At 48.5% G+C, this 25,349-nt stretch overlaps 2 protein-coding genes and 1 long non-coding RNA gene across 7 annotated transcripts in view; 1 reads left to right on the top strand and 2 right to left on the bottom strand.

The window, feature by feature from the left end:
• The window catches only part of PLCG1 (phospholipase C gamma 1), a 38,633-nt gene extending 38,156 nt beyond the window's left edge, over nt 1–477 (bottom strand). For 4 of the 5 annotated variants that reach the window (XM_053671319.1, XM_053671321.1, XM_037164424.2 and 1 more), the window contains exon 1: nt 408–477. The gene's annotated coding sequence lies outside the window, so the exon portion shown is untranslated. Of the gene's footprint in view, nt 1–317; nt 378–407 lie in introns of those variants that run through there. The other variant, XM_053671320.1, reaches the window with a different exon arrangement.
• Nucleotides 58–16,460, top strand: LOC119063201 (uncharacterized). The gene is made up of 5 exons (XR_005085115.2): nt 58–360; nt 1,709–1,824; nt 3,700–3,824; nt 5,332–5,539; nt 16,391–16,460. It is a non-coding gene; the product is annotated as an uncharacterized LOC119063201 (long non-coding RNA).
• Nucleotides 9,685–25,349, bottom strand: part of TOP1 (DNA topoisomerase I) — an 85,953-nt gene continuing 70,288 nt past the window's right edge. The window contains exons 14-21 of the mRNA XM_053671322.1: nt 20,552–20,695; nt 19,271–19,456; nt 18,180–18,248; nt 17,523–17,637; nt 16,456–16,583; nt 13,016–13,110; nt 12,638–12,787; nt 9,685–11,569 (exon numbers count right to left, since the gene is read on the bottom strand). Of these exons, the coding sequence (XP_053527297.1) occupies nt 11,467–11,569; nt 12,638–12,787; nt 13,016–13,110; nt 16,456–16,583; nt 17,523–17,637; nt 18,180–18,248; nt 19,271–19,456; nt 20,552–20,695 (990 nt within the window). The 3' untranslated portion in view covers nt 9,685–11,466. The remainder of the gene's footprint in view (nt 11,570–12,637; nt 12,788–13,015; nt 13,111–16,455; nt 16,584–17,522; nt 17,638–18,179; nt 18,249–19,270; nt 19,457–20,551; nt 20,696–25,349) is intronic.

Raw genomic sequence — 25,349 nt, 5'->3', positions numbered from 1 at the left:
CGCGAGCCGGGAACAAAGACGCCCGCGCGCCCGTGGGGAGGACCCCCGTTCGCCGCCCGCTGCGCCTGCGCCCCGCGACCCCCGGCCAGGCCCCGGGCCGGGGCGCAGGGCGCAATGGCGGCAGGAAGACGCGCGCCTCCTGCGGTCAAGCCCCATTCCTCCATCCCGCAAAGCTTCCTCACGCGGCCCTGGACACAGCTTGGTGGCCACGGCCGAGCTCGTCACGCGCGGAGCCGCGCGCCGGCCCAGCAGTCAGTCGCACAGGCTGATGCCCAGCCCACTGTCCCGTACAGGCCCAGCCGCAGCTGTTTCCTCACCCCCACTCCCCAAACGCCACCAGCGCAGCAACTGGAAAGAGAGGTGAGGGCGCTCAGCGCCCCCGAGGCCCGCCGGCCAAACCCAGTTACCTGGGCGGGCTGCCCGGCGGAGGGAGCCAGGCCCGGCCGCCTCACCCCGGCGGCAGCGGCGGGTCCTCTGCGCGCCCTCTCCGGGGAGGGGCGGGGGCGGGGTTGCCTTCGGATTGGCCGCTGGGTTCTGATAGACAGCAGGCTTGTCTCGCCCCCTCGTTCTGGCCGCGCCGGGCTGGCCCGCAGGCCGCAGACCCGCGTTTGTCCTGTCCCCTGTGGCCAGTGTTCCCTTTATGGGTCCCGTCATTTGGATAAACACCCCCAGGCCTGAGCATCGCCTACAGGATCTTTAGACTCGTGGTCCCCAGTGGCCCTCGTCCCAGGCCTTCGCATATGGCACTGCCCGCCCCACCTTGCCCTCCGCGTCCACGCACTAGGACATGTTGAGGTTCTACTTCACGGTGCCCCTCCTGTATATGCTCTTCTAAGCTTTGGTTTTCCTGGCCTCGCTCCCCTGGTTTTCCTCCTCCTGCTCTGGCCGCTGCCTTTCGACCTCAGAAGCTTCTCTCCCTCTGGGCCGGGTCCTGGGCCAGTTCCTGAGGCGACCTGCCCTGCCCCTTGGCTTCACACCTGCCCCACCCCAGGCATCCACAGCACTGAGTCTGTATCTCCCCTGCATCCCACTGCCTGCTCTGCGTCCCCACTTGACGCAGACATCTCATTCCCTCCTCAAACTGCTCCTCCCACAGTCTTCACTTTCTTAGAACACCGCACTTAAATGCTAAGGCGCTTGGTCCAAAGCCCCTGGAGTTATCTTTGATTCCTCTCTCTGTATCAACCCCACAGCAATTCACCAAGTTCAGTTCATTCTGCCCTTAAATAGCTCCACCGACCCACAAGCCCAAGGCCCATCTTTTCTCATCCAGACTTTACCCTCCTTGTTCTTGCTTTCTTTCATCTTTAAAAGGAAATTAAATCATGATTCCTTTCCTTCAGCCTCAAACCCTCCTTGACCTCCCACTGCAGGTAAAATCCACACTCCCTACTTGGCCCCACCGCAGGTCCAGTTTGGCCTGGCCCCTTTCTCTCCCACTTCATCTCTCCCCACCTCCCCTTCACTGTCCTCCAGTCCCAAGGCCTTTTTGTGGTTACAGGTGGACCTCATTTTAGTGTGCTTGGTATTATTGTGTTTCACAAGTGGTGTGTTTTTTACAAACTGAAGGTGACACTCTCCACCAGCAAAAAAATTACAACTCACTTTATCTCGATACCAGCTTCATAATGATGGTCTGGACCCAAACCCGCAGTATCTCTGAGATATGCCCATATTTGAATAATTCACACTCTTCGTCTTCCTGAAGTCATTCTCTAGATTCACCCGTCACAGAGAACCGCCCAAACTGAAGACACCTGTGGTCACAGTGGAGCCGGTCAGACAGATGTTGAACCAGTCAGGACAACTTACCACATTTCAGAGGTGAGGTGCCCTGCGGAGCACCCAGCAGATGCCAGAGAAGGATCCAGGTTTCCTGGAATTCATGAGTGTATAGCAGTGTGCTCAGCAACCTACTCAGCAGGGTGCTGACTAGTGTCTGGAGCTGCCTCTGACTCTGTCTTGCTGTAGTGGTAACGTGTGTGTGTGTTGGTATGTTTTGATCCCCTCAAATGCAGCCCCTAAGAAACTGAGGTCTAGTCCCTGGTGCTAAGGAGGCTTCAGCTGCCTGCGGGGAGGTGAAGTGGCTGAGATGGACTGCCATCTAGTGACAGGCCTTTAAATGGGAAAGAGAGAACCAAAGCTGACCTAATACCTGGCCCAGCGCCACAGCGATTATGCATCGCACACCTAATCCTCATAATTACCCTCTCATTAGAGGTTGTTGTCCCCAAGTTACTGATGAGGAAACTGAGATTCAGGGAAGTTCTGTAACTTGTCCCAAGGTCATGGAACTAACAAGTGAGGATTTGAACCCAAGCCTGTCTGGCTACAGCAGTCACCGGCTTAAGTAGGTCAGTGGGAATGGAGGCTAGCTGCGTAACTGGTATGGGTGAGGGGAGGTCTTGGGAATGGCTGGCCCGGGGCACATGGAACTCACAGAACAGGAGTGTTCATAAAGTGTGGCTTGGGCTGGCTTGGGTTTAAAATGGTGCTGCCCCTGTCTGCAGCCAGGAGGCGTGAGCTGGGAAAATGAGAAACCCAGTGTGTGCCCTCCAGGAAATCTTAGGCATTAAACAGATAAACACTAGTATGTAAGGCAAATTGTGATGAGAGCTACAGAGGAAAAGAACAGAGGGTTATGAGACAAACATTAGGGAGTCCTAGTTAGACTTAGGAGACAAGAAGCACCTCTCTAGGACTCCTCGGAGGCCCAGAGGGCGCGAGTAGATGGCCAGGTGCATTATTAGGGGTGGGCTGGAGGAAAGTACTTTCCAGGCAGAGGTGACAGCATGTACAAAGGCCCTGAGGCCAGAAGGAGCTTAGGGAATTTAGGAATAGAAAGAAGATTAGAGTTTACTAAGTGTGGTGGAGCATTCAGGGTGATGAAGTAAGGAAGAGAGCTGGGGGCTGAATGGAGACCCTGCCTGCCTATCTGATCTTGTCCATTTTTCTAGGAGGGGCCCTCCTAAGTGCTTCAGCTCTTCTTGAGCTTCTCATGTCAACTTGGGCAGCCTGTGGGCTGCGATGCACTTTTAAAGCCATTTATTCCATTTTCTGAAGCTCTCCAATATGTAGCCCGTGCCTCCTTGCTTTTGCTTGTGTTTTTGCCTCTGAGACTGGGCCCCTAGAGGGCTCCAGAAATGTCTGCCAACAGGAGCTCATATTTTCAGTCTGCTGCCAGGTGCTTCATCAGGAAGCAGGGCCCCATATCTTCCTGGGACTTCTGAGCTAGCATCTCAAGCCTCCAGGGCCTCCCTCCACCAAAGGAGGTTCAGGAAAATCAGGACGTGCAAAGGGTGTGGCTGGGATGGGCTTCCCTCAGCTCAGCATATATATGGGTATGTGGGTGTCACTGGCAATGCGTGCAGCTGCACTGGATTGGAGGGAGCAGCCTAGCACCCACACAAAGCACATGCCAGTGCATCACCCAGGCTAGTTCTGGTTGGGCCTATTTCTGCCAATACTCATGCTCCAACATGCCCTGGCCCACACCGATACCTGTGCTGAAGTCTGGGGAGGAGTCTCAGCCCATGTGACCCTCTGGCCCTGTGGGCCTGTCCACACAGCTGTTCGTTTACAAACCCTTGGAATAGCACTTGGCATATAGTAGGCCTAGTATAACTGCTTTACCCACGTTGGCTCATTTACTCCTCATTACAGCACCAAGGTAAGTATTCTTATTATCCCATTCTACAGATGCAAAACTGAGGCACAGAGAGATTAAGGGGCATGTTCATGGACACACAGCTAAGAGGTGGCAGAGATGGGATTCCAACCCAGAGGGCCTGGCTCGAATCAATGCTGTGTTCCTTCCTCCACAGGTAAGTATAAACATTATATTGTGTATCCTTACCCCTTTCCACAATACCCATACCTGATATATGTTCTGTTTTTCAGCTATTTGGTTAAATGTTGTCACAAGTTGGGTTCCTTGGGAAGCAGACTCTGCAGAGGTTAGAGCGCAGAATGTTCATGAGGGAGTGCCCTTGGCTGGGATCAGCACTGTGCAAGGAGCAGGCAGGGGGAGAAGTCAGGCCGTGGGGCAGGCCAGGCCCTGGCGAGCCCCACCTCAGTCAGCTGTAGGAAGCGGCTGGCCCTGGGGAGGGCACAGCCCCACCCAAATGGCTCTCTGCCACCCTGGTGACCTTGGGGGCTGGCAGCTCTCCTAGCAGCTGGGGCAACGAGTACTTCCTTGAAGGAGACCTGGGTGGCAGACATCACTGTGCCCACCACAGATGTATTCTGTATTCTTTTCTGGTCCTTTAAAGAAGTCTAGGGTACTGAAAACCAAGGCCAAAAACGTCATAGTACAGAAATGGGATTTGCAGTTATAAGAGGAGGAATATAACGTGGTCGGTATGGGTTATCATAGCCGCTGTGACTGAGAGTCAGTTGTGGCCGAGCTTCCTGGTAGCCAAAGCAAAAACTCTTAGATAAGATTTAGGGGAGAAAAATTTTCCTGGGGAGAAAAATTTTCCTGGGGAGAAAAATTTTCCTGGGGAGAGATTATAAAAGAAGCTTCTCATATGGACACTTATTCGACTGAAATAGTAGAAAATGTTCTCCGCAAATTAACAGCAAATGCTGACAGTTTATTTGTTCCTGGTAATAACCTCGAGTGTTTATATAATGTAAGGTGTGATATAAAAGCATAGCTCAGTGAAGCCCTTTCTGCATTTGAAGGTAAGCAAGCATATTTATAGATTGGCAGTAACTAACCTGATCCATACATAAAACTTTATCCCTTTTCTTTATGCTATTCTTTAATTTTGACTCAGTAGTTTCTTTTGTTAGGCATCCGGTCAGCCCTTCTCAAGGGTTTCTGAGCCAGCCAGCCTGCACCTCAGCATACAGCTGGCACTTAATAAGACTGCACTGCGGTGCACCTGCAGCTCCACCCTTAGACCTTCCGTCCAGGCTCCCTGACGGCTGGCCCCATTATCTATCCATGCCTCCCGCTTAGTTGCTGGGTTTCAGGCTTCGGTGATGTCCGCCTGCTTTCCTCCTCACCGGGGATGTACTCTCAGCCCATGAAGAGCCTCATGTTCCCTATCAGGGCAGAAGAAGGCCTGCCCCAGCCACTTGCAGAGGTGCTGCGCTCTCTGCAGACTCTGCCTTCTCTTTGCCGAGGGGTCTATATACTGGGCCCAGAGAGGTGGGAGAGCTGGGCCCTAGGCGCACCTTCGGAGGAAGGCGGCAGGGGTATGTCACTGCTGTATTACAGGGAAGGAGGGTTGAGACCTTGTCAGCCTCTGGCGTAGGCCAGGGCAGAGTAAGTTTTTCGCTTTCTCTCCCTTTATTCCAACAAATACACCTCCTTTGTTGCAGTAACACAGCAGAGAGGAATCAGACCAAGTTCCCACTCCAGCAGTGGATACAGAAATGACAACGGAGGACTGATCAGTGTGATGAGGGCCCTGGGTCCCTGAGAAGGGACACAGACCGACCTTAGACCTCTGGCGGCTATGGGGATGGAGCCAAGTGAGAAGCGGTGTCCTGTGTGCTTGAAGATACGGCAGGTCCAGAATCAGTCCAGGTATTCTGTGGCTTTTTTCCAACTAAAATATAAACATTTTTAGAGATGCGTGATCCAAATGTCCACATATAACAGTTTAGTTACACGTTACATACTCAAAATCCCATGTTATTTAAAACAATACATTAATTTATGAATGTTGACTTTTCCTACTCTTACCTTTGCAGTAACATTCAAACTCTTTACATAAATCTTTGTAGAAATCACTGGAGTCACTTTTTGAGTCATCTAATACAATTCCTGAAAGCACACTCACTGCCTTCTAAGTTGTCTGAGAGAGTACACTTTGGGAAAACCAACTTTATTGAGGAGTAACTTACATGTAAGGGAAGGGTAAAGTTTGGTAGGCTTTGACAAACGTAAACCACCCAGTCAGTATGTAGAACATTTCCATCAGCCCCCAAGACTGGGGCCCTTGGCAGCCAGTCTCCCGCACCCACCTGGCAGTCACTAACCCACTGTCTGTTACTACAGACTAGTTCTGCCCATTCTAGAATTTCATGTAAGTGAAATCGTTAGTGTCTGCACCGTTGCGTCTGAGTTCGGCGTGTTGTTGAGATTCTTCCACGTGGCTAACAGAGAGAATACTTTTTGAAACACTGTGTGATGCTATCACTGGAAACTTTAACCTAAGCACGAATACCTTTTTGTGTAACATGAAAACATTCTCTCTTTTCCATTCTCCTGTAACTATATTTCAGTATTCAGTGGGTCAGGCTACTCACAGACCCTTCCATGATGTTTTGACACAAAACTTAACTCTATGATGTTATCTATAAATACTTCAGTGTTTTTCTAAGAGTCTTAAAAAATACATACGGAACTACAGTACCATTATCAAACCTCAAAAATCAACACTGCGTTGCTGTTTACAGTGATCATAAAGAGGCTTGTTTACGTGTAATACTTAGGATTGTGAGAAATAATTACTAAGCCTGTGGTCAGTTTCTTTGCCTCCTTGTTTATTGATTTTGTCAGGGGACTACTTATAAGCATCCAAAACTAGCTCGACTGAGGTCATTTCAGGGTAATGTGTTTTCTCCAAAAAGGGATTTTTGGTTCAAAACAAGTTTAGAAAGCTTCCCATTATGTGAGGGATTTTGTAAGAACCAAAATATAAGTCAACTCTTTTCTCAGAAGAAGAAAATACTTTACATTTTCTGTGGGGAACTTCTTGTGCTTGGTGCATATGGTGTTTCGGCGGTGACCTCAGGGTCACCGATTCACTGGAGGCGGCAGTGAGAGAAAGGCGTGAAGGTGATGGCCGCCCTCAGCTCCAGCTGAGGGATGAGATGTGGAGCCCAGCCCATGGAGCTCGCTGCCAGCGAGCTGAGGCCGAGCAGCCCGTGGACACCCTTGCAGAGATGAGCCTAGAGCTCAGTGAAGGGGTCCAGGCTGGAGACGGAGACAGGGGAGTCATCGCGTTCAGGTGCGAGGGGAGGCCAGGGCCTGAGAGGGGGAGGAAAAGCAGGAGGCGGCGCTGTGGAAGCCAGAGAGAAGGGCTTTGAGAAGGGAGAGGTCGTGCACTGTGTGACTGTGTGTGCCTGAAGTCCCGTGAAGGGAATTTCTAGAGAGAGTCGATTCGTGACGGAGGAGGGGGTAGAAGGGGCAAGAGGGATCTTACCGGGTGGGTGGTACTTTAGACTGATGGTGATGGTGATGGCTGCACCACTCTGGTTACTAAATATCACTGTACCTACTTCAATAGGTAGATTTTATGGTCTGTAAAATACACTTTAGTAGAACTGTTAAAAAAAAAAAAAGCGGTCAACTGTCCGGTGCCACAAAGAGCTTAAGTAGGATGCAGAGCCCATGGACTGGGTTGGTCCCTCTCTCACTGGTGGGTTCGCCGGTCAGGATGGAGAGGGGAGAACTGGGGGCAGCGTGGGGCGGCAGCTAGTTGCCGTGGGTGGTGGAGTGACAGGGTTGTGCCCGTGACTCATTCCAGGGGCTTGTTTGTGCAATGAAGAGGGAGGAGGTGGTGGCTAGAAAGGGCTGGGAGTTGTGGTTTCTTTTTTCATGTTTTAAATGTGTAAGAGGCCTCAGGTGGATTGGGCAGGGAGAACGGGCAAGACCTGCTGACTAGATGTGGGGGGTGAGGAGAGAGGAGCCACGGGGGCACCGAGCTGCCTGGTGTGGGTGGCAGGGGGAGGCAGTCTCCCTTTGCCCACAGCGGGACTCGGCATCACAGAAAGGCCCGACGAGGAGGAGTTGCCAGACCCCGCACATCTGGCCTTTCCTGGCCATGGCTGGGAGGAGCGGCCCAACCAGTGGGTGAGTAGGCAAGGGCGTGGCCTCCCGACTCCATGCTCAAGCATCCTCTAGGGCCCTCACCTCCCTGTCAGCCCTTTCCCTCACGCCCAGTGGCCAGGTCAGCTTCCCACTCTCTGGCTCCCTCTCCAAGGGTTGCCGCCACCATCCAGGATACACCCTTTGCAGTCATTCTTTTCCCACATCTAGCTGCCTGCACCTGCCCTCAGACTTGCGGTGAGGTCCTTGCTGGAAAAGGTAGCACAAGTTCTTGCACATTAATACAGTCTTCTGCCTGCAAAGCCTCCTGTCCCTAATTGCTAGTTGTGGCATGCCCTGCTCTAATCCCAAACCTGAGGTCCACTTACCATCAGCCCCCTGCCAGCCGTAAAGCTTGAATGCCGTTCCTCACAGTGGTCTAGCTACACCACCACGGAAGTCAATTGAGAAATACATGGCTGCAGTTTCTTGCTCCAAAGTCACGATGGCTACGAAACATCCTTTTATTCCCTGGAGTGGATGCTACCTCCCTCACTGGCCAATGCAATGCAGGCTGCCAAAAATGTCTCCCCCAGGCTTGTTGTCTGCTGTGGCCCCAATCCTTGCCCAGCTCCCAGCCCCAGGGAGGTCAGAGACCGTCAAGGAGATGGTTCTCCTAACATGCACATGCTAGCCAGCTAGAAGGCCTACGGCTAAGTGACCAATTCTGGCCACTCTAGCCTTCCTGCTCCACTTGACCATGAGATCTCACTCTTCATCCTGAATGCCAGAACTTAGCTGTAACCTAGGGTGAGGAAAGGAACAGTTTTTTGTCGAGTCCCTGGCCAGCCTGGGTACCAAAGCACCTCAAAGTGGTCCCAGATCACTCTTTCAATCAACCAATCGATGCAGGGCAGAGTCGGCATTCTACCTGGGAGAGGGCTGCTGAGACCCAGGGTCCCGACCGGCCTAGTGCCAAGTTCCTGCCACCCTGTGAGGCACCGCCACACAAGCAACCCAGACAAGCGCCCTGCTGCTTCTGGCTGGCCCGCACTCGTGGGAAGTGCTCCTGAAATCTGCCTCTCAAGGGGGGGCTCAGAAATCCCAGAATTGATTTACAAAGTTGTATATTTACTTTTACATGTTTGAATGTCATTCACCTCCAACGTACTCACCATTTGATGTAATACACCTATCATTTTCTCCACTGCTCAGAACACTTTTCGAACAAGACTTTGATGCCTTTTAGTGCTTCTGCCATTTTGGTTTCACCTCTTACCCATTGGTTTCCCTCAGAGGACCTTTTTTCATCCAGGGGAAAAAAATCGCTTGGGATGAGATGAAGTGAATAGGGAGCATGGGGCATTGGGGTCATGCTGTTTTTGGTCAAAAACTGCTGAACACTCATCACTGTGTGATAAGATGTGCTCATAAATCACCCACCATAAAGTGAACAAACTCGCCATCTTAAAAAAAATCCACTGAAGCCAAATGCAGCCTCTCAGACTACCAGCGGATACACTGGTACAGATGGGTTCCTAGAACACTCACCTAACAGGGGAACCTGTACTACAAGGGACTCCACCCTCATATACTTACTCCATAAACATCACCCATACTGGGCTTCTGGGTTGGCCAAAGTTTTTTTTCCCCCCATAAGATGGCTATAGTAGCACTGAGATGTCTTGAATTTCATGTGAAAAAAAAAACCCCAACCCTAGCTAGCATAGCTCAGTGGATTGAGCACTGGCTTGTGAACCAAAGGGTTGCCAGTTCTGTTCCCAGTCAGGGCACATGCCTGAGTTGCAGTTCCGGTCCCCAGTAGGGGGTGCACAAGAGGCAAACCACACATTTATGTTTCTTTGCCTTTCTCCCTCCCTTCCTCCCTAAAAATATTTAAACAACACACATCAAAATTGAAATTTTGTGTAGCCATTTTAATATTGAAGATGGAAAAAACTTGCAACGTTTTTAGCATATGCTTTATTATTTCAAGAAAGGTAAAAATGCAACTGAAATGCAAAAAGATTCGTGCAGTGTGTGGAGAAGGTGCTGTGACTGATCGAACGTGTCAAAAGTGGTCTGCAAAGTTTCGTGCTGAAGGTTCCTTGCTGGATGCTCCGTAGTCAGGCCAGTTGAAGTCGATAGTGATCGAGACATTAATTGAAAACAATCAATTGATTATGTCAGGAGACAGCCAACATATTCGAAATACCAAAATCAATAAACTTAGTGGTAAAAATTTAAAGTGTTCCTTTTATGGAAAAAAACGAAACAGACTCCCTGGCCAACCCAATGTAGTCCCCGCACCCGGTCTGTTCTTGTAGACTTTCTGCACCACCCCTCACTCCCCGGGCCTGCCTTTATCTGAGGGTGTGGACTCCAGCTCCCTGGGACCCACACTGGGCAGGGAGCTGGGCAGCCAGACCACTGCCCACACCAAGTCCAGGCCCCGAGCCCCACTCTGGCCTGGGGCCCAGGGTAACAAAGAGGCAGACACTAAGTTTCCGTTAGGTTGTAGGAATTTATTTTAAATAACCTACAGTTGATTAAAAGGGAGTTCATGATAAAAATAGAAGATACTTGAGGAAAGATGTGGGAAATGGACTCTGCACACACACACTAAACTAACAATGCCTCTAAAACTAATGATTATAGCAAAAAATGTTTTCACATTAAAATTCTGCTTTTTATGTTTTTCCCCATTTTTTTACACAATTACAAAAGAAAAAATAATAGCCCTAAAATCTTGATTATTTTTCTTTTTTGGACCAAATACTCATTTTCCTCTAGATTTATTGACCTGTGGAACTTTTTATACAATAAAATCTTTCAAGTGAAAGACTGGGGTTTAAAATGAAAAAAAGATGGCTATCTGGAAGAGTAAGAAAATGCTCAGAACAAAGAATGATGGGAAAATGGTTTCAGTCACTGATTATTTCATTATCCTTAGACTCACTCACCCCTCACCCCCGCCCCGACCCCAATCTACACGATCTTTAAGATCAAGAAAAATGTTTAAATATTTTAAAATAATTAAAAAGAAATAAAAATTCACATTTAAAAAGGAACACTCAAGTCAGGAAATATTTTCCCATCATGCTTTTCTGTGAACAGGTGTCTGAACCAAAACACTGCGGATGTCACAACTGCTTCAAGTTTAATGAAAATTGATTCCCATGACAATAGATATTGACGACTCTAACAGGTGCGCTGGGTTTTTGTTCTACTTGGTTTTAAATTCCTGAAATGGGGGAGAGGGGAGGGAGTTTAGGAATTCATTTCTATTAAAATATAGAAGTTATTGCAAAACCCTAACTGTAAAAACGCACCAGTATAATCGGACTTCGCATACAGTAGCTACGAGAATCCAAATGCTCCAGTGAAACAGTGAATTTGCCTGGCAGAACTCTGACAAATTCCCATCCACTTGCCCTCTTGAAAATAAAAACAAAATTCAAAACAAATCATACAGCTAGAACTTTGATATCTGAAATAGTTTTAAATAAGTTGTCCATAGGACAACTGGCTCAGCTCTCCCTTATAATATCTTCAGGTTTCTCTTTTCTCAAAGGTGTTGGTTGGTTAAGACTTGCCGCCTCTCTCCCTCAGGTGTGAGGGCAAGCGAGGCTCACAGTTTATCCATCTTCCCCAAACCACACTGTTCCTTTTCATAGAAAGCTGCTCCTTGAGACTGGCTAGAACTCGTAGTCCTCATCAGCCATGTCGATGGCCCAGGCAAACTTCTCCCGCTGGGTTTTGTTGTAAATTTTCTCAATTGGGACCCCCCACTTCTTGCACCTGCAACAAGCGAGGAAAAGAAGGATCAGTGTCTCCAGGAACAACAGCGGCCCAGACCTGGGCCAGGGGCTTGGATGCCTTCTCCTCCACATCCGCCTGGTGAGAACGAGAATGCAGGTGCTCAACTCATTTAACCTTGGCAATGACCTCTAAAGCAGGCACTACTACAGATGTACAAATGTAAAGACTAAGGCAGAAAGGTTGCGTTCTCAAGCAGAGTGAGCATGGAGCTGAAAACTGAACCCAAGCAGTCTGGCTCCACAGTCCACTGCCTTTCAAGCTATCCAATCCCCTAGCACCAAAGTGGGCACAAGGCAGGTGTGGAAACCTCAGCCCAGAGTAGCAGGTGCCACAGGGGATGATTCCTCCACTTAGGTCCAGGACTTAGCAACTCAAGGTAATTAATAAGCATCTTCAAAAACCTACTTATTTTAAGATTTTTTTTATGATGGTGTGGGTGTGTGGCAGGAGACAGAGGAGTGAGCAAACAATAGAAAATGTATCTGCTTTTGTTCTCATTTTTGTTTTTTCCTCCTTGTTCCTGTCTTCCTTCACTTGTTAAAAAAAACAAAAAACATTAAAACATTTTGTTAGCCCTGGCTGGTGTGGCTCAGTGGATTGCATGCCAGCTAAGGAACCAAATGGTCACCAGTTTGATTCCTAGTCAGGGCACATGCCTGGGTTGCGGGCCATGTTCCCAGGAGAGGCGACCACACACACAGATATTTCTCTTCCTCACTTCCCCTCTCTCCAAAAATAAATAAAATCTTAATTTTTTTTGTTAAAGTGAAGGGCTCTTTTATATATTTTCCTTCAGTATGAGCAAAGTTTCCATTCTTAAAGTTCCCTAAGGAATGGGGACTGTACCTGCCTTTTAAAAACAAACATAAACACACTCAAAGGTGGGGTAACAGCCTTGCCTGTTGAGGACCATCCAGAATGTTCCAACGCCTTTGAAGCATGCACATCCGAATTCTGGCAGAGGTTTCCCAGAGGACGGGAAGTGCATGGTGCTGTCACGACCCTGCCCCCCCCCACCCACCTCACAGCAAAGGGCTCAGTGCTTACCAAGCCACCGAGATCCGCGGGTCCAGATAGTTGAGTTTGGAGGTTCCCAAAGCGATTTGCTTATTCTCCTCCCTGTCCGTGGCCTGAACTTCGAGCTTCATCAACTGTTCCTCCAGTCTCTGCACAGCCTTCTTCTTTGACTCTACCACCCTGGGAGAACAGATGTCATCAAGGACCAGGCCTGGCCTCCAGACAAGAACACTGCCACACGACCCCAGCCACCCACTCGCCACTGAGGGGCCAGTAAAAGCAGAGAGCCCCGAGACAGAGACTTCCAAAAGACATCACTGAGAAACCCCAGAGGAGTGGGGTCCTGGGGCACCTGGCTCACACTGCACACCCCCAGCCACCCCGGCTTCGCACACCACCAACACATACTTCCTGGTCTTGGCGTCCTTCATGACCTTGGCATCGGCTTTAGCACTTTTCAGGTCTCTCCGAGCATCTGCTAGCTGTTCCTTCTTGGCATCGATCTGGGTGGGGAAGAACATCAGTTTTAGGAATTAAAAAAGCCCCCCCAAAAGAAAAGAATGGCCACATTCGAGAAGATGAAGCCTGGATGTTGTCTCCACCAGGCCGGCAGGCCTGTTCTCTTGGTGATCTGGCAGGTGAAACAACCAGGGGTAGCTTTGTGAGAGCACAGAGTAGGTGCACAGGGACTGCTCAATTCAGCTGCCGTTTGGCCATTTATGTTCTTTCGTGACCCATCAGGAAATAAGCCAGATGCTCAGGGAAAAGGACCCGCTGGGCCTGGGAATGTGGGCGCTAATCTTTCACAGATCCCTCTGGCTTTAGACACCTCGGAGGGCTACAGATGACAGCTGTTTACCAAACGGAACTGATGCCAGGCTGTAGCCTTCATTCCGAGAATGCCGCAGAAGGCACCCTACAAGGCTGAGACAGGGTCCTTACATCCGCTGAGCTCCACTCGCTCCTCAGACTCTGCCAGCACTCTGGGAAGGAGCTGCCAGCTTCTCAAGAAAAAGGATGCTTGAAGAGACTAGCCAAGGAACTCAGACGTGGCAATGAAAAGGTCAGCTAGTCTGTTCCAAGCTGGTACATGGCCTGGCCTGCCTTTGGCATTGTTTTCAAAAGGACAGGGAGCTGAGATGGGAAGAAAATTCGTTTTTCCTCGAAAACAGAAATTTGGAGCTCTTTTTCCAAATAGAGCTCATGGAGTCGCAGCCTTTCTTGCCTGACCGAGCCCTGGAAGCACCCCTTGAGAACCCATGTCTCCTCTGAGTTCCTGCTGGAGGACGGCAGCAGGCAGCGCTATGGAACCAGAGCCCACACCTGGGAGCTGGTGCTGCTGAGAGCAGGGGCGCCCCTGGCCTGCTCACTCTGCTAACCTGTGAGGTCGAGGGAACCTCTGTAGAGTACACATGAGCCTGACTCAAACACACTGGGTTGCTGCGCTCAGCCTAGAACTGTCTGTTAGAGATATACACACACAGCCCCATATTGGAAACAGAGGCTACTACTGTGAGACAATCATTAAATGCATTCTGCTATGAATGGCTTACTCCCAACATTTATGTTGTCTGAAGGCAAGCTGAAGGAACCGGTTCTATACAGCATCACAGACACCACTAGCCAGATTCTTCTTCGTCTAGAAATGCAACACACCACAGTCTCTTAACCATTTCCGCGAACACTAAACTGGCAGGCTACGTCAATGCTCCCAAAGCGTCAAAGACTCCATTGATTCACTTGGCAAACAGGGGCGTGTGTGTGCTCTGTGGGCACACAGGGGAGCGTCCTTGGGCTCAGAGGTCTCGTCTGGCAGGCAGCCTGGGCTGCCCAGACCGTGGTTCCAGAGTGAGGGCAACAAAGACCTCCTCATGCCCCAGGGCAGGATCTCTTGAATCAGGTAAACACCCCCTGAATATTCATGCTTTTATTTTGGGCTCAGAATGCGATGAGTGTAAACGACACCAGATGACCACCATTTAACAGAGTGACAGCAAATGGGGGCAGCCAGGAAGGGTGGTCTGTAGGGTTCTCTGTTTGCCGACCACAAGTACTCAGGAGCTTTATGGACGCACACTGGTTTGCTGTGGCCGTGTGCATCCCGTCAGCAGGATAGCACTGTGGGCTGTGTGTAGCTTCTGACCCAAACGTACTACTCCTGTGTATTTACCTTGAAGACGTTTCAACAGAATGAAACATCAACATGTGCCTGAAAACATGTATGTGGTCTCACTCTATAGCGGCTGTTAACCCCAGCTGTCCCAGTACAAAGGGTAAAAAAGAAATCACATCTGTGATTTCATTAACCTCAAGTTGAAATTCATCACTTCTCCTTCAATTATGTGGGTAATAAACTATAGTAAGGTCAGTATTACCTCTATTATCAGCAACGGACAGTACAGACATTTTCATATCATAATTATTGCAGAAATAGTGAAGTATCACTCATACTTATCACTATCTTAGAATTTACAGAGATCATTAGAACAACCTTAAGATCTTGGTAAGTAAGTTAATAAGGAAGTACATCTGATGTACAGACTTTAAAATATGTTTGACAAGTATATTTTAAGATCGTTGGTTTCCTTTGTAACTCTTATGTGTCTGGTCTGTAATGAGTACCTGCAAATTCTCATTGTGGGTTAGTAGGGGGTTGGCCATAAAGCTCGTTTAGTTATTTTCCATACTATGGCTCTAGCAGTGAACTTCATTTAAAACAATTTTGTTAGGTTGTATTGTGACAGCTGTCATATCAGCGTGCATTAAAAAAACATCAAAATTGGTAAATTTCTGTGCAGCCACTTAAAAATTGAAGAAGGAAGAAAATATGCAACATTCTTGGCATATTATGCATTATTATTTCCAGAAAGGTAAAAATCTGACTGAAATAGAAAAAAGATTTGTGCAGTATATGGAAAAGGTGCTGTGACTGACTGTGTCAAAAATGGTTTGCAAAGTTTCATGGTACTACTGATTTGGGCCAAATATTTCTTTGCTGTGGGGCTGTCTTATGCATTGGAAGATGTTTAGCAGTACCCCCTGGCCTCTCTTCATACCTAAAGCCAATAGCGGGAGTTAGCCAAATGCTTAAAACACCCAAATCAATGAAGTTATTGGTGAAAATGAAAAATGTCTCTTTTATTTTATGGAAAAACATCATGGACTTTTTGGCCAATCCATTATGAGACAATGGGTTAGCCACTGCTCACATAAAAATGTCCCCCATCAAATGTTAAGTGTCTTGTGGCTTAAAAGCTCAATACCAGGCAGAGCTGGAGGGAGGAAAAAAAGGCACAACTATTTGTACGTCAGTTTCTCCCTAGTATTCAAAAGATGTCTGATGAAGAACTGCAGAAGACAGGATTCATGTGGAATGTGTAAAAATAAAAACAGTTGTGCTAGAATTGGGGGGGAATGATCAGTTTCTTCATCTTTTCAATTTCAAACAATCTAATTTGGAAACAGTTTTATTTTGGGGCTGTGGCAAGGATCCATGAAGACTATTTATATCCATTATCCTCTTGTATAATAAGGACAACTATCAGCAGTATTTCAAAGAGGGTGTATCAAACTTAAGCTTTTCAAAAGGACCAACGAAGACCTGTCCACAGAGTGAACATCTGAACAATGGGCACCTGATACTCAGTATCTTGATCAGGGGAACTACTACCCTAGTTCTACTTGTTTAGCTTTAGTGTGGCTTTTTCTTCCAGAACAGACTCAGAAATGGCCGTCTGATATCCCTGCCTGGACGGCTGGATTTTAAGTGCCTCTCGTTTTCAGGTGATCAGCCTACGGCAGACACCGTTCTCTTCATTTGGCCACCCTACTATTCAGATCCAAGATACCTTAGTTTGCAAGTTCATCATGGACTTCTCAAAAGTTTTTGGTGGCGCTCTCTGATGGTTACACAGAATTGCGACAGCTCGGTTGGCACGGTTGTAAGACAGGATCTTCGCTGGGATGTTCTCGTCCGCTGTACAGAAAGAACGTGACAGCAGAGTCAGTCTGTACGAGCGAACGCACAACGTGCCTCCCTCAGTGCTGCACCCTCACGACGTCACTGCCCCTTGTGTCCTTGGATGAGCAATTTAAGTTTCCCCAGGCCACAAGGTCAAATCTAAACACTCATCTGCCCGCTGCAGTGCCTGCCTCTGCAACCTCCCCAGCAAGTGCACCTGAGGACAGCAGGGAATTGGGACAGACGAGGCCTGCAGCGGAGGATAAGACAAAGGGACCGTGAGCTTTACATTTTAAAATCCCAGGGTAATACAATGTAAAAAATAAAATAAAAAGTATTCAAGGAATGTTCTTACTGTGACATTCTTTATCCTATGCTAAAATACTGACCTTCCGTATGCCCATCTCTGGCTTCTCTGGCTTACATTCTAAAGCCATTTGACCTATTTATAGAGGACAGTGGGAATGCAGCAGTAACAGGGTTCCAGGGGAAAAGCATGCAGATCTGGTGGTACCTCCTGCAGCTGTTTAGACTACGACCTACTCTTAAGGAGGAAAAAAATGACAGAAACCTCAAGGAAAAGATTTGCTCTGCTATTTTTTTAGTAACCATGACAACCTTACTCTCCCCAACTTAACAGGACATTGCAGCACTATGTGCTGCACACATACAAAACACACACATACAAAACACAAAATGCAGGTGTTTTCAAAACAGAATGCAAGCCCCTGTCAGCACTCCAAAAGTAGAATCTAGAAGCTGGGGTGGGAATGGGGAAATGGCGCTGGATTTTGTTTATACAAACTGAGCCTTCCCTCTCTATTCGAGGTATGCAGGGGAAGTTTCCTCCTCCCAAGTTAAGGAGGAAAGTGGAACAGATCTAGGACTCAGCTGAACGAGGACAGTGGACTGTATCTGTAGGACGTGGGCCCTGTGTGGCCAAGTGGTACTTACGGGCTGTGAGTTCTTTGAGCTGCTGCTGTAGCGTGATGGAGGCGTTGTACGTACGGAACACCTTGGCTGTCAAGCCCTCCATGAGGTCCTGGAGATGCTTATTTAAAATAGCAGTCTGGACGAGATAAAGCAACAAAGAGGATGTTGGGATTCAGGTAGAAGCCATACACCTGGCCCCTTCTGGCAAGCTCCAGGCCCCTGATGCCCATGCGATTACGACTTGCCACATTTCCTGCTCTGCCAGAGGGGGCTGAGAAAGGGGGGAAGAGAATTCCAGAACCTAGGGTTTCATGACACCTCCCTAAGTACTTCAATCTTAAGCAGGCTGATAAAGCAAATTGGTTCTTCCCTGTTAGCATCCTCCCCGATCAGATATCAAGGACAGGTCTTGGGTCTCCAGCAGAGACGGCTGGCATCCAGCCAAGGGAAGGGAAGGCTCTGCAGAAGTCAGGCGAAGATAAAGGCAGGGTTTGTCTGCCTCGGTCTCAGGGCTGTGGCCCTGGATTCACTGTGTGCCGGGGGAAGAAGAGCACACAGGATGCCGCAGCACACACCGCAGGGAGAGCCCAAGTCACCCCCAGGCAAACCCCTCCTTTAGGAGCTTGTGATGTGCTGGCTGGACCCCTCTTCAGTCCAGTGTACACTGTGTCCACTCACATTGAGTCTATCAAAAAGGTCATCCTCAGGCTGTTTGTTCTCCATAAATAATTGCAAGTTCTTAAAAACCTGAAAAAAAATAAGCAGAGCCCAGTTATCATTATTTTTAAAACCTATACTTTGGAAACAACTGCAACTTTTAAAGAAAACCCAAAGCACAAGGAACACTCACGTCCTTCACCCGAACGCACCCACCGTAGCACAGGACCTGATTTACCCCCCTGCAGTGTGCCTGTCTGCCCGCTCCCCTCTCTGCACACGCGTGCGTGCATTAGTTACTTGTTCTGCACCACCAGTGGTACTCACATAGGGTGCAGGTGTTCCCTACATACACAGTACTCATCGGCTTCATAAATTCACACTGATACCTATGTTTATCCAACCTACTGTACACATTCCAATTCTGTCGGCTGACCTAATGATGTCCCGTGCCCCAAGCCAGTGTGGAGTCCAATCTAAGCTCAGGCACTGCATTTAACTGTCAGGTCCCTTTAGCTCTGTTTCATCTGGAGTATGCCCACAGCCAGCCAAGCCTAAGTACTCATTACGCATCAGACTAAAGGGCTGGATTACGGGGGTCCAGTACTCTGTAAGTCTCTGGTTCAAGCCCATTATTTGGGGGGAACCATCAAGCTCCAACACCCTCTTTAGCACCAAGCTCAGAGATCTAAGGGCCAAAGGGCTACCTTTTCATTCAGTCAGAAGCTAGGGAGAGGTAGAGCAAAGCTACAGGTGACAGATGTGCAGCAGGACCAGGGAGTACAGAAATGCAATTAAACCACCACAACGTGGTGGATTAAGTCTTACACTGTTTTTCATGAGGGCACACCTCTACAGCATCCTCTGTTGAATACTGCTATGCGAGATGGCCCTCATCCTCAAGAAGGTAGCGCCAGGGTTGGAGGCGAGGGCAAGAACTGAAAGGAGGTGCACAGGACACCAATGAACACCTCCCCCCTCTCTTTTGGGTCATTTTTTCTAGTGCCCAGCACACACAGAGCACACAAAAAGCACTCAACAAACACTTGCTGGCTGAATGAATGAATGAATGAATGGGTGGATGGATGAAAAAAGAGGCCACCTTAACTTACTCGTTTTTCAACAGGGACTTTGTTATAGTATCTGATCGAGTCCTTCCCGAGGAAGTCAAACTCCACCACGTACTCCTGGCCATCCAACTCTGGGTGCAAATTGATGTGCTCCACGCGCAGCGAGCAGCACCCCACAGTGTCTGCGGTCTCCCCTTCCTCCTTCTCATTGCCTGCTCTCAGAGCAAGCTGTCCAGGGAAGAGAGAGAGAGAAGGGGAGAAAGAGAACCATAAATGAAGAAACTTGAACCTCATAGGATTGTTAGGAAACCCAAACCAGAAGCCGTCCAGTCCTCCCGGGGAGCAGAGCACAAGTCTGCAGGGCCCGGGAACTGTGAAATCTGCACTGTTGGATGGAGACTCACAGGACATTGAACTGCCCTACAAATCCAAGTTTCTCTTCATTCTGTCTTTTCAGATGGGAACGCAGGAAAAGAGGAAACTTACTGTGTGTTTTTTAAAAATATTTTATTTATTTTTAGAGAAAGGGGAAGGGAAGGAGAATAGGAGAGAAACATCAGTGTGTCCCCTACTGGGGACCTGGCCCCCAACCCAGGCATGTGCCCTGCCTGGGAATCGAACTGGTGACCTTTTGCTTCACAGGCCCGTGCTCAATCCACTGAGCCACACCAGCCAGGGCTGCGTTTTCTTTTTTTAAAAGCAGCAACTGAGGGAGTGTTTCTAGTCTTGGCAATTAGACTCAAAAAACCAGTCTCTTAACTTTCCTTAATTTTTGAGACAACTCAGAATTTGTGCTCAAATATAAGCAGTGCAAAACTGGTAAAAAAAAAATTTCTAAAAACCACACACACACACAATCTGTACAGAGCACTGCCATTCAAACTGCAGCTATGATACACCAGCAGATTGTTTAGCCAACTTTAAGTGTCACAATCTTTTTTTTTAAACATGAAGCAGAAAAATATCAGAATTCACTGCTCACAGGAAAGCCAAAGCATTGTTCTGTGCAACCTGTTTCAGTTACACAATCATAAATATACTTGTGTGTTGGGTCAGGATGTCAAATCATTTTTGGTAGCTCACAGAAGAGATTAAAAATGTCACAGCATTTCTGGCACATGCAGACGCAGGCAAACCCTACTTCTGAGGCAGGCTGTATTCAGACAGCAGCGGGTGCTGACTGACCACACCTCCCCCTTCCCCACTGGGCCAGACACCGAGTGGGTGCTGCCCCCACCTCCCTAGAACTCAGCATGGGGCCCAAAGGAGAAAACGCTCCCTACACAGTGTGAATCTGAACAAAATGAGACAGGACATTCTCACCTTGTCGATGAAGTACAGGGCCACCGCTCTCTGCCGCACCTTCATCTCTTTGGACTTCCAGTCTTCCCGATACTGGTTGCGGATCTTGTCCACACACTTCTTCAGCCGCCGGGCTGTCTCATATTTCTGCCAGTCTTTCTCACCCTGCAAAAACCCAAACCCAAAGGTGGACTGCTTAGGGATGGTGGGGTAAAGACAGACTCTAAATATCCAAGTTCAGCACTCTGAACCAAAGAGAAGGAACTTGAGCTTAAAGCAAGGTAGAAAAACAGAGTATTGAAGAGAAATTTTAGGACACTGAACCTAGTGAGAATCAGGTTGCTCCATTCACTGTCAAGCACACCTGGCTCAGTCCAATGACTAAGACAGCCTCTGGCCTTCATTCTGGAACGTGTTTATGTCCTTGGGAAAAGCCCACCGAGCAGCCCGAGATGCTGACTTCTGTCACCACAAAGGGTGTAAGACCCCCGTCGCAGCTTTGGTGCCGAATCTGTGACCCAAGAGCAGTTTCCTGCTCGAGCTGATGCTTGTTAAATTCAAGGCCACCCCTTACAGTGTGATGGAGGGAACTGTCACGGAAGCAGAACCGAAGGAGGAGTTTAAAAATGTTACAGTGTGTAACTGTAAGAGAACACAATGATTTCTAGGAACAGCCATAATTATTCACCGTTTTCAAACTCCTGCATTTAGAAGTATTCTTGATGAGCGGAAACAATGTTCCAGGGAAGCCTTTTCTTTTTAAACATTAGAGCTTTCTGTGGAAGGTTTTAAAACCGACTCCTAAAGCCAACGAAGGGTTTTAGAAGAGTGTGACAAGGCTGCAGTCAGCAGGGATGGGAGATTTCTGCTAGCAAGGACTCATAGTATTAAGTGAGAAAGGTTAAGGAAGAAAAACACTATCCTAGATCCCTAAAAAGGCCAGGGAGTATTACAAGGCCTAAAACAGACCATATGACATGAACACAGGGGTGAAATTCAAGAACCCAAGAATCCCTGCTCTTAATTCCTCCACCTCACATGAAGAGGAGGAGCAGCGATTTGACCAGTGTCTGCCTATGACACAGACACATGGTCCTTGAGGCCTGAGGACTGTGGTTACGGCCACTGTCCTCCTGAGCACAAAGGCGTGCGGGGTATGTGGAACAAGAATGTCCTCTACGCCCTAGCAAACAAACGCTCAAGGAGGAGGGCTCACCCAGGAATGCCAGGGGCCATCAGCACTGTCCCACAGCTGGGAGGGGGCTGGCTTTACGTGCCTGTTTGGCTTTATGTCCAGTGGCTCCCCGTTGTGGGTGGGTGGTGTGCAGCAGTGGTTTGGTGACCCAGAAGGATCTAAGTTCTGTTTCCTCACGATGAGAAGCTGACAACTTCTTAGTGGTTTTCCAAAGTGCATTTTGACATTTAAGACTAAGAAAAGGTGTGATACCAGCTGTCTTTACATGCTAGTCGGCAATACATCTTCACAACATCACACATGAGACGGGGCACAAAAGGCTCATCTTCAACAACACAGTCTCCGGTTCACGAGTGGGATCTCTCCTTTTACTCTAAGGCACAGTCCCCAATCTTTATGGGACCAGGGACCGGTTTTGTGCAAGATAATTTTTCCAGGGATGGGATAGGGGGGATGGTTTTGGGATGATTCAAGTGCATTACATGCAGGCTCACCACCTGCTGTGCAGCCCAGTCCCTAACAGGCTCTGAGGCTGGGGACCCCTGCTCTATCTAGAGCACACAGGCCCACCAAAGCTGGACTCTGACTCTTCAAAGACTTGCGGAATTTATTTCCATAGTCCCTTAGTCATGCCACCGAAACAAGCTTATAAACCTACAAACAGTTTGTTCACAGAGGACGTCCCAAGACCAACTTTCCTTCCTGTGTGGATCAAGCACCTGGCACGAGGCCCCAGGATTCTCGCGAACAGGACACAGGGATGAGGCAGGGGCAGGAGCCAGCTTGCCTACAGAGTCCTAGCAGGGGAGGGCGGCCTCCAGGAGGTGTGTTGACCCTTGCTGCCTTCAGGTCCCTGAACAGAACCCAGAATAAAGTGCGCCTGAATAGTTCTTTCAGAATACTTCTAAAAGGTAAAGTATGTTTCGATCTTCCAAGCAAGGTCTTTATCCAAACCATCTCAGTAAAACAAGGTGTCCACTGCAGAGCGGCTGCCTTTAACCCTTGGTCTTCCTCCCCTAACTCAGCCAACCCTCTACGGTGGACAAGAATCCAACTGAATTAGTTATACAAAGCATCCTTTGGGTAACTTTTTAATTTTAAACCCGTGGGCCCACCACATTTTCTCTCCCCTTCTAATATAACCGCTTGCCCATTAAGCACAGCGGGTCAGGGGGGTCAGGATTTGGGTTCAGGAGGGCAAAGTGGGAGGTGAGTGGACCCTGTTCTCAGATTTGTGCTGGGGAACAATGACATCTGCCAATATTCCCAGGTGGCTCTCTCGTTACTTCTCACTTTCCTGGTGCAGCCTATGTGAGTCTGCCACTGCACAGGGCACCAGAGAAAAAGTGAATGGCCTTCTGAACCCCAAACACGTATCATTTCAACAAAAGACACGCAAACTGTGGTCTGAAGATGTAATACAACCTCCTGTCCGTATGTCCCCATTTGAAACCATATTTACCCTTTCATTATGGGTTTGTAGAGAATTTGTATTTTATTCAAATACTTTTTCAAGATATAAACGTTACTTTCTTCCAATCTGTTCTACTTTAAAAGCTTTTATGTTATACATATTTAAGTGTACAGCTTAATTAGTTTTGGCCCACTACACCTGCCCATCATGACAGAATATTTTTTTTTCAGATAAGTTCCCTCATGCCCCTTCCCAGTTAATCACCAAATAAGCAACTACTGATCCTTTCATCTGATTGCTATCATCATAAATCAGCTTAGCCTAATCCATAATATTATAGAAATGGTTATCACACAGTACAGACTCATGTCTGCCTTCACAATGTGTTTTTAAGACTCATCCGTGTTGTTCCATTTATCAGTAGCTCACTTCTTTTAATTGCTGGTAATATGGTCTACTCCAAGACTACCCCTAATGTGTTTGACTATACCGTAATGTGTTTCTCTATTTTGTTGATGGACCCCTGGGAGGTTTCTAGTTTTGGACTCTCATCTAATATGAATCTAAAAGAAGCAAATGGAAGGAAGGGTCTAGAAGCTGTGGGACAAACAATGGCTAAGAGTTTTCTAGAATAAAAATACATTAGTCCTCAGGCTTCTGGTCAAGATGGTGATGCAGACAGACATGGCTTGCCTCTTCGCACAACCACTCAAAATTACAAGTAAAATATAGAACAGCCATCACTCAGGATGGTCAGAAATTGAGTTGAATGGAAGTCTGACAACCACAGAACTGAAGAAACCACATCCACCCAGACTGGTAGGAGGGACACAGAACAGGCTGCCCCACACATGTGTGGGTAAAAATTTCGGAGGGACATCTCGGAAGTACTGTCCCAGACCCACATCAGGCCCCCCAGCTCAGCATTCCAGTGCCAGGAAGATAAGGCCCTACACCTTCTGGCTGGGAAAACCAGTGGGGACTGAGTTGATGGAGGAGGCTGCTGGAGCCCCAAGCAGTTCCTTTTAAAGAACCCACACATAGACTCACCTACTCAGATTCATTCCCTCTGAGCTTCAGCACTGGGGTAGCAACTGGAAAGGAACCAGTGGCATGCAGGGAAAGACTGAAGTGTCTGGCATCAGGGTGAGCACAGGCCATCGTCCCTTTGCTGAGCCCTCCCACCACAGAGCTGGTAGGCCAGTGCCAAATCTGAGACTCCATCAACCTGGCTAACACTGTGTGAACCACCTTGGAGATCCTCAGAGGGTCTACCTGCCCAACCTATGGGCCCACCCAAGCTGCTTTTCCTTAAGAATGACTGGTCTTGGCTCCTAAATCCTACCACACAAGCAACAGCTAGGTTCAATGAGCCCCAGCCACAGCCAGGTTAGAGTCAAAGCTTGCCTTCACCTGGGAATCTCCAAGCCCAGCACAAGTAGCAGCCATCTCAGATTGCTTTACAGCTCAGGCAGGGTGCCCCAGGCAAAACACAGGTGGAGGCTGACGTTGGCCTGCACCACCCAGGAAACCCCAGGGCCAGTGCACCCAGTGGACAGCTACAGACCACGTCAGAGCAACACCACCCCACCCCTGCACAACTGATCCTCCATGGAGGGTGGAGGATGGTGGTCAGTGGTCACACTCATAGCCAGTCCTTGCAGCTGACTGGCTGGGTAAATCCCTCCCATTGATCTACCAAGAGCAATCAGGGGTCAGCTACAAGACCACGTCAGAGCAACACCACCCTGCCCCTGCACAACTGATCCTCCATGGAGGGTGGAGGCTGGTGGTCAGTGGTTCCAGTCAGTCCTTGCAGCTGACTGGCCTGAATAAATCCCTCCCACTGACCTGCCAACAGCAACCAAGGCTCAATTGCAAGAGGAGGGTGTACTCAGCCCACATGAAGGGCACACCTTGAGTACCCAGCTTGGGAGATACGGAAGGCTGTGCCACTGGACCCTACAGGATGCCTACTACATTAGGCCACACTGCAAGATATGGCATCAAAGCAGCTCTACCTAATACGTAAAAACAAAAACAGGGAGGCTGCCAAAATGAGGGGACAAAGAAACATGGCCCAAATGAAAGAACAGATCACAATTCCAGAAAAAGAGCTAAGTGAAATAACGATAAGCAATAGATCAGATGCAGAATTCAAAACACTGGTTATTAGGATGCTCAAGGAACCTTAGCGAGGACCTTAACAG

The sequence above is a fragment of the Artibeus jamaicensis genome, unplaced genomic scaffold, assembly GCF_021234435.1.
Source record: "Artibeus jamaicensis isolate MK-2021 breed Jamaican fruit bat unplaced genomic scaffold, CSHL_Jam_final contig_685, whole genome shotgun sequence".
In the NCBI taxonomy this organism is placed as follows: Eukaryota; Metazoa; Chordata; class Mammalia; order Chiroptera; family Phyllostomidae; genus Artibeus; species Artibeus jamaicensis.
The sequence above is the reverse complement of the archived record's forward strand: the minus strand, read 5'-3'. Positions and strand labels throughout refer to the sequence as shown.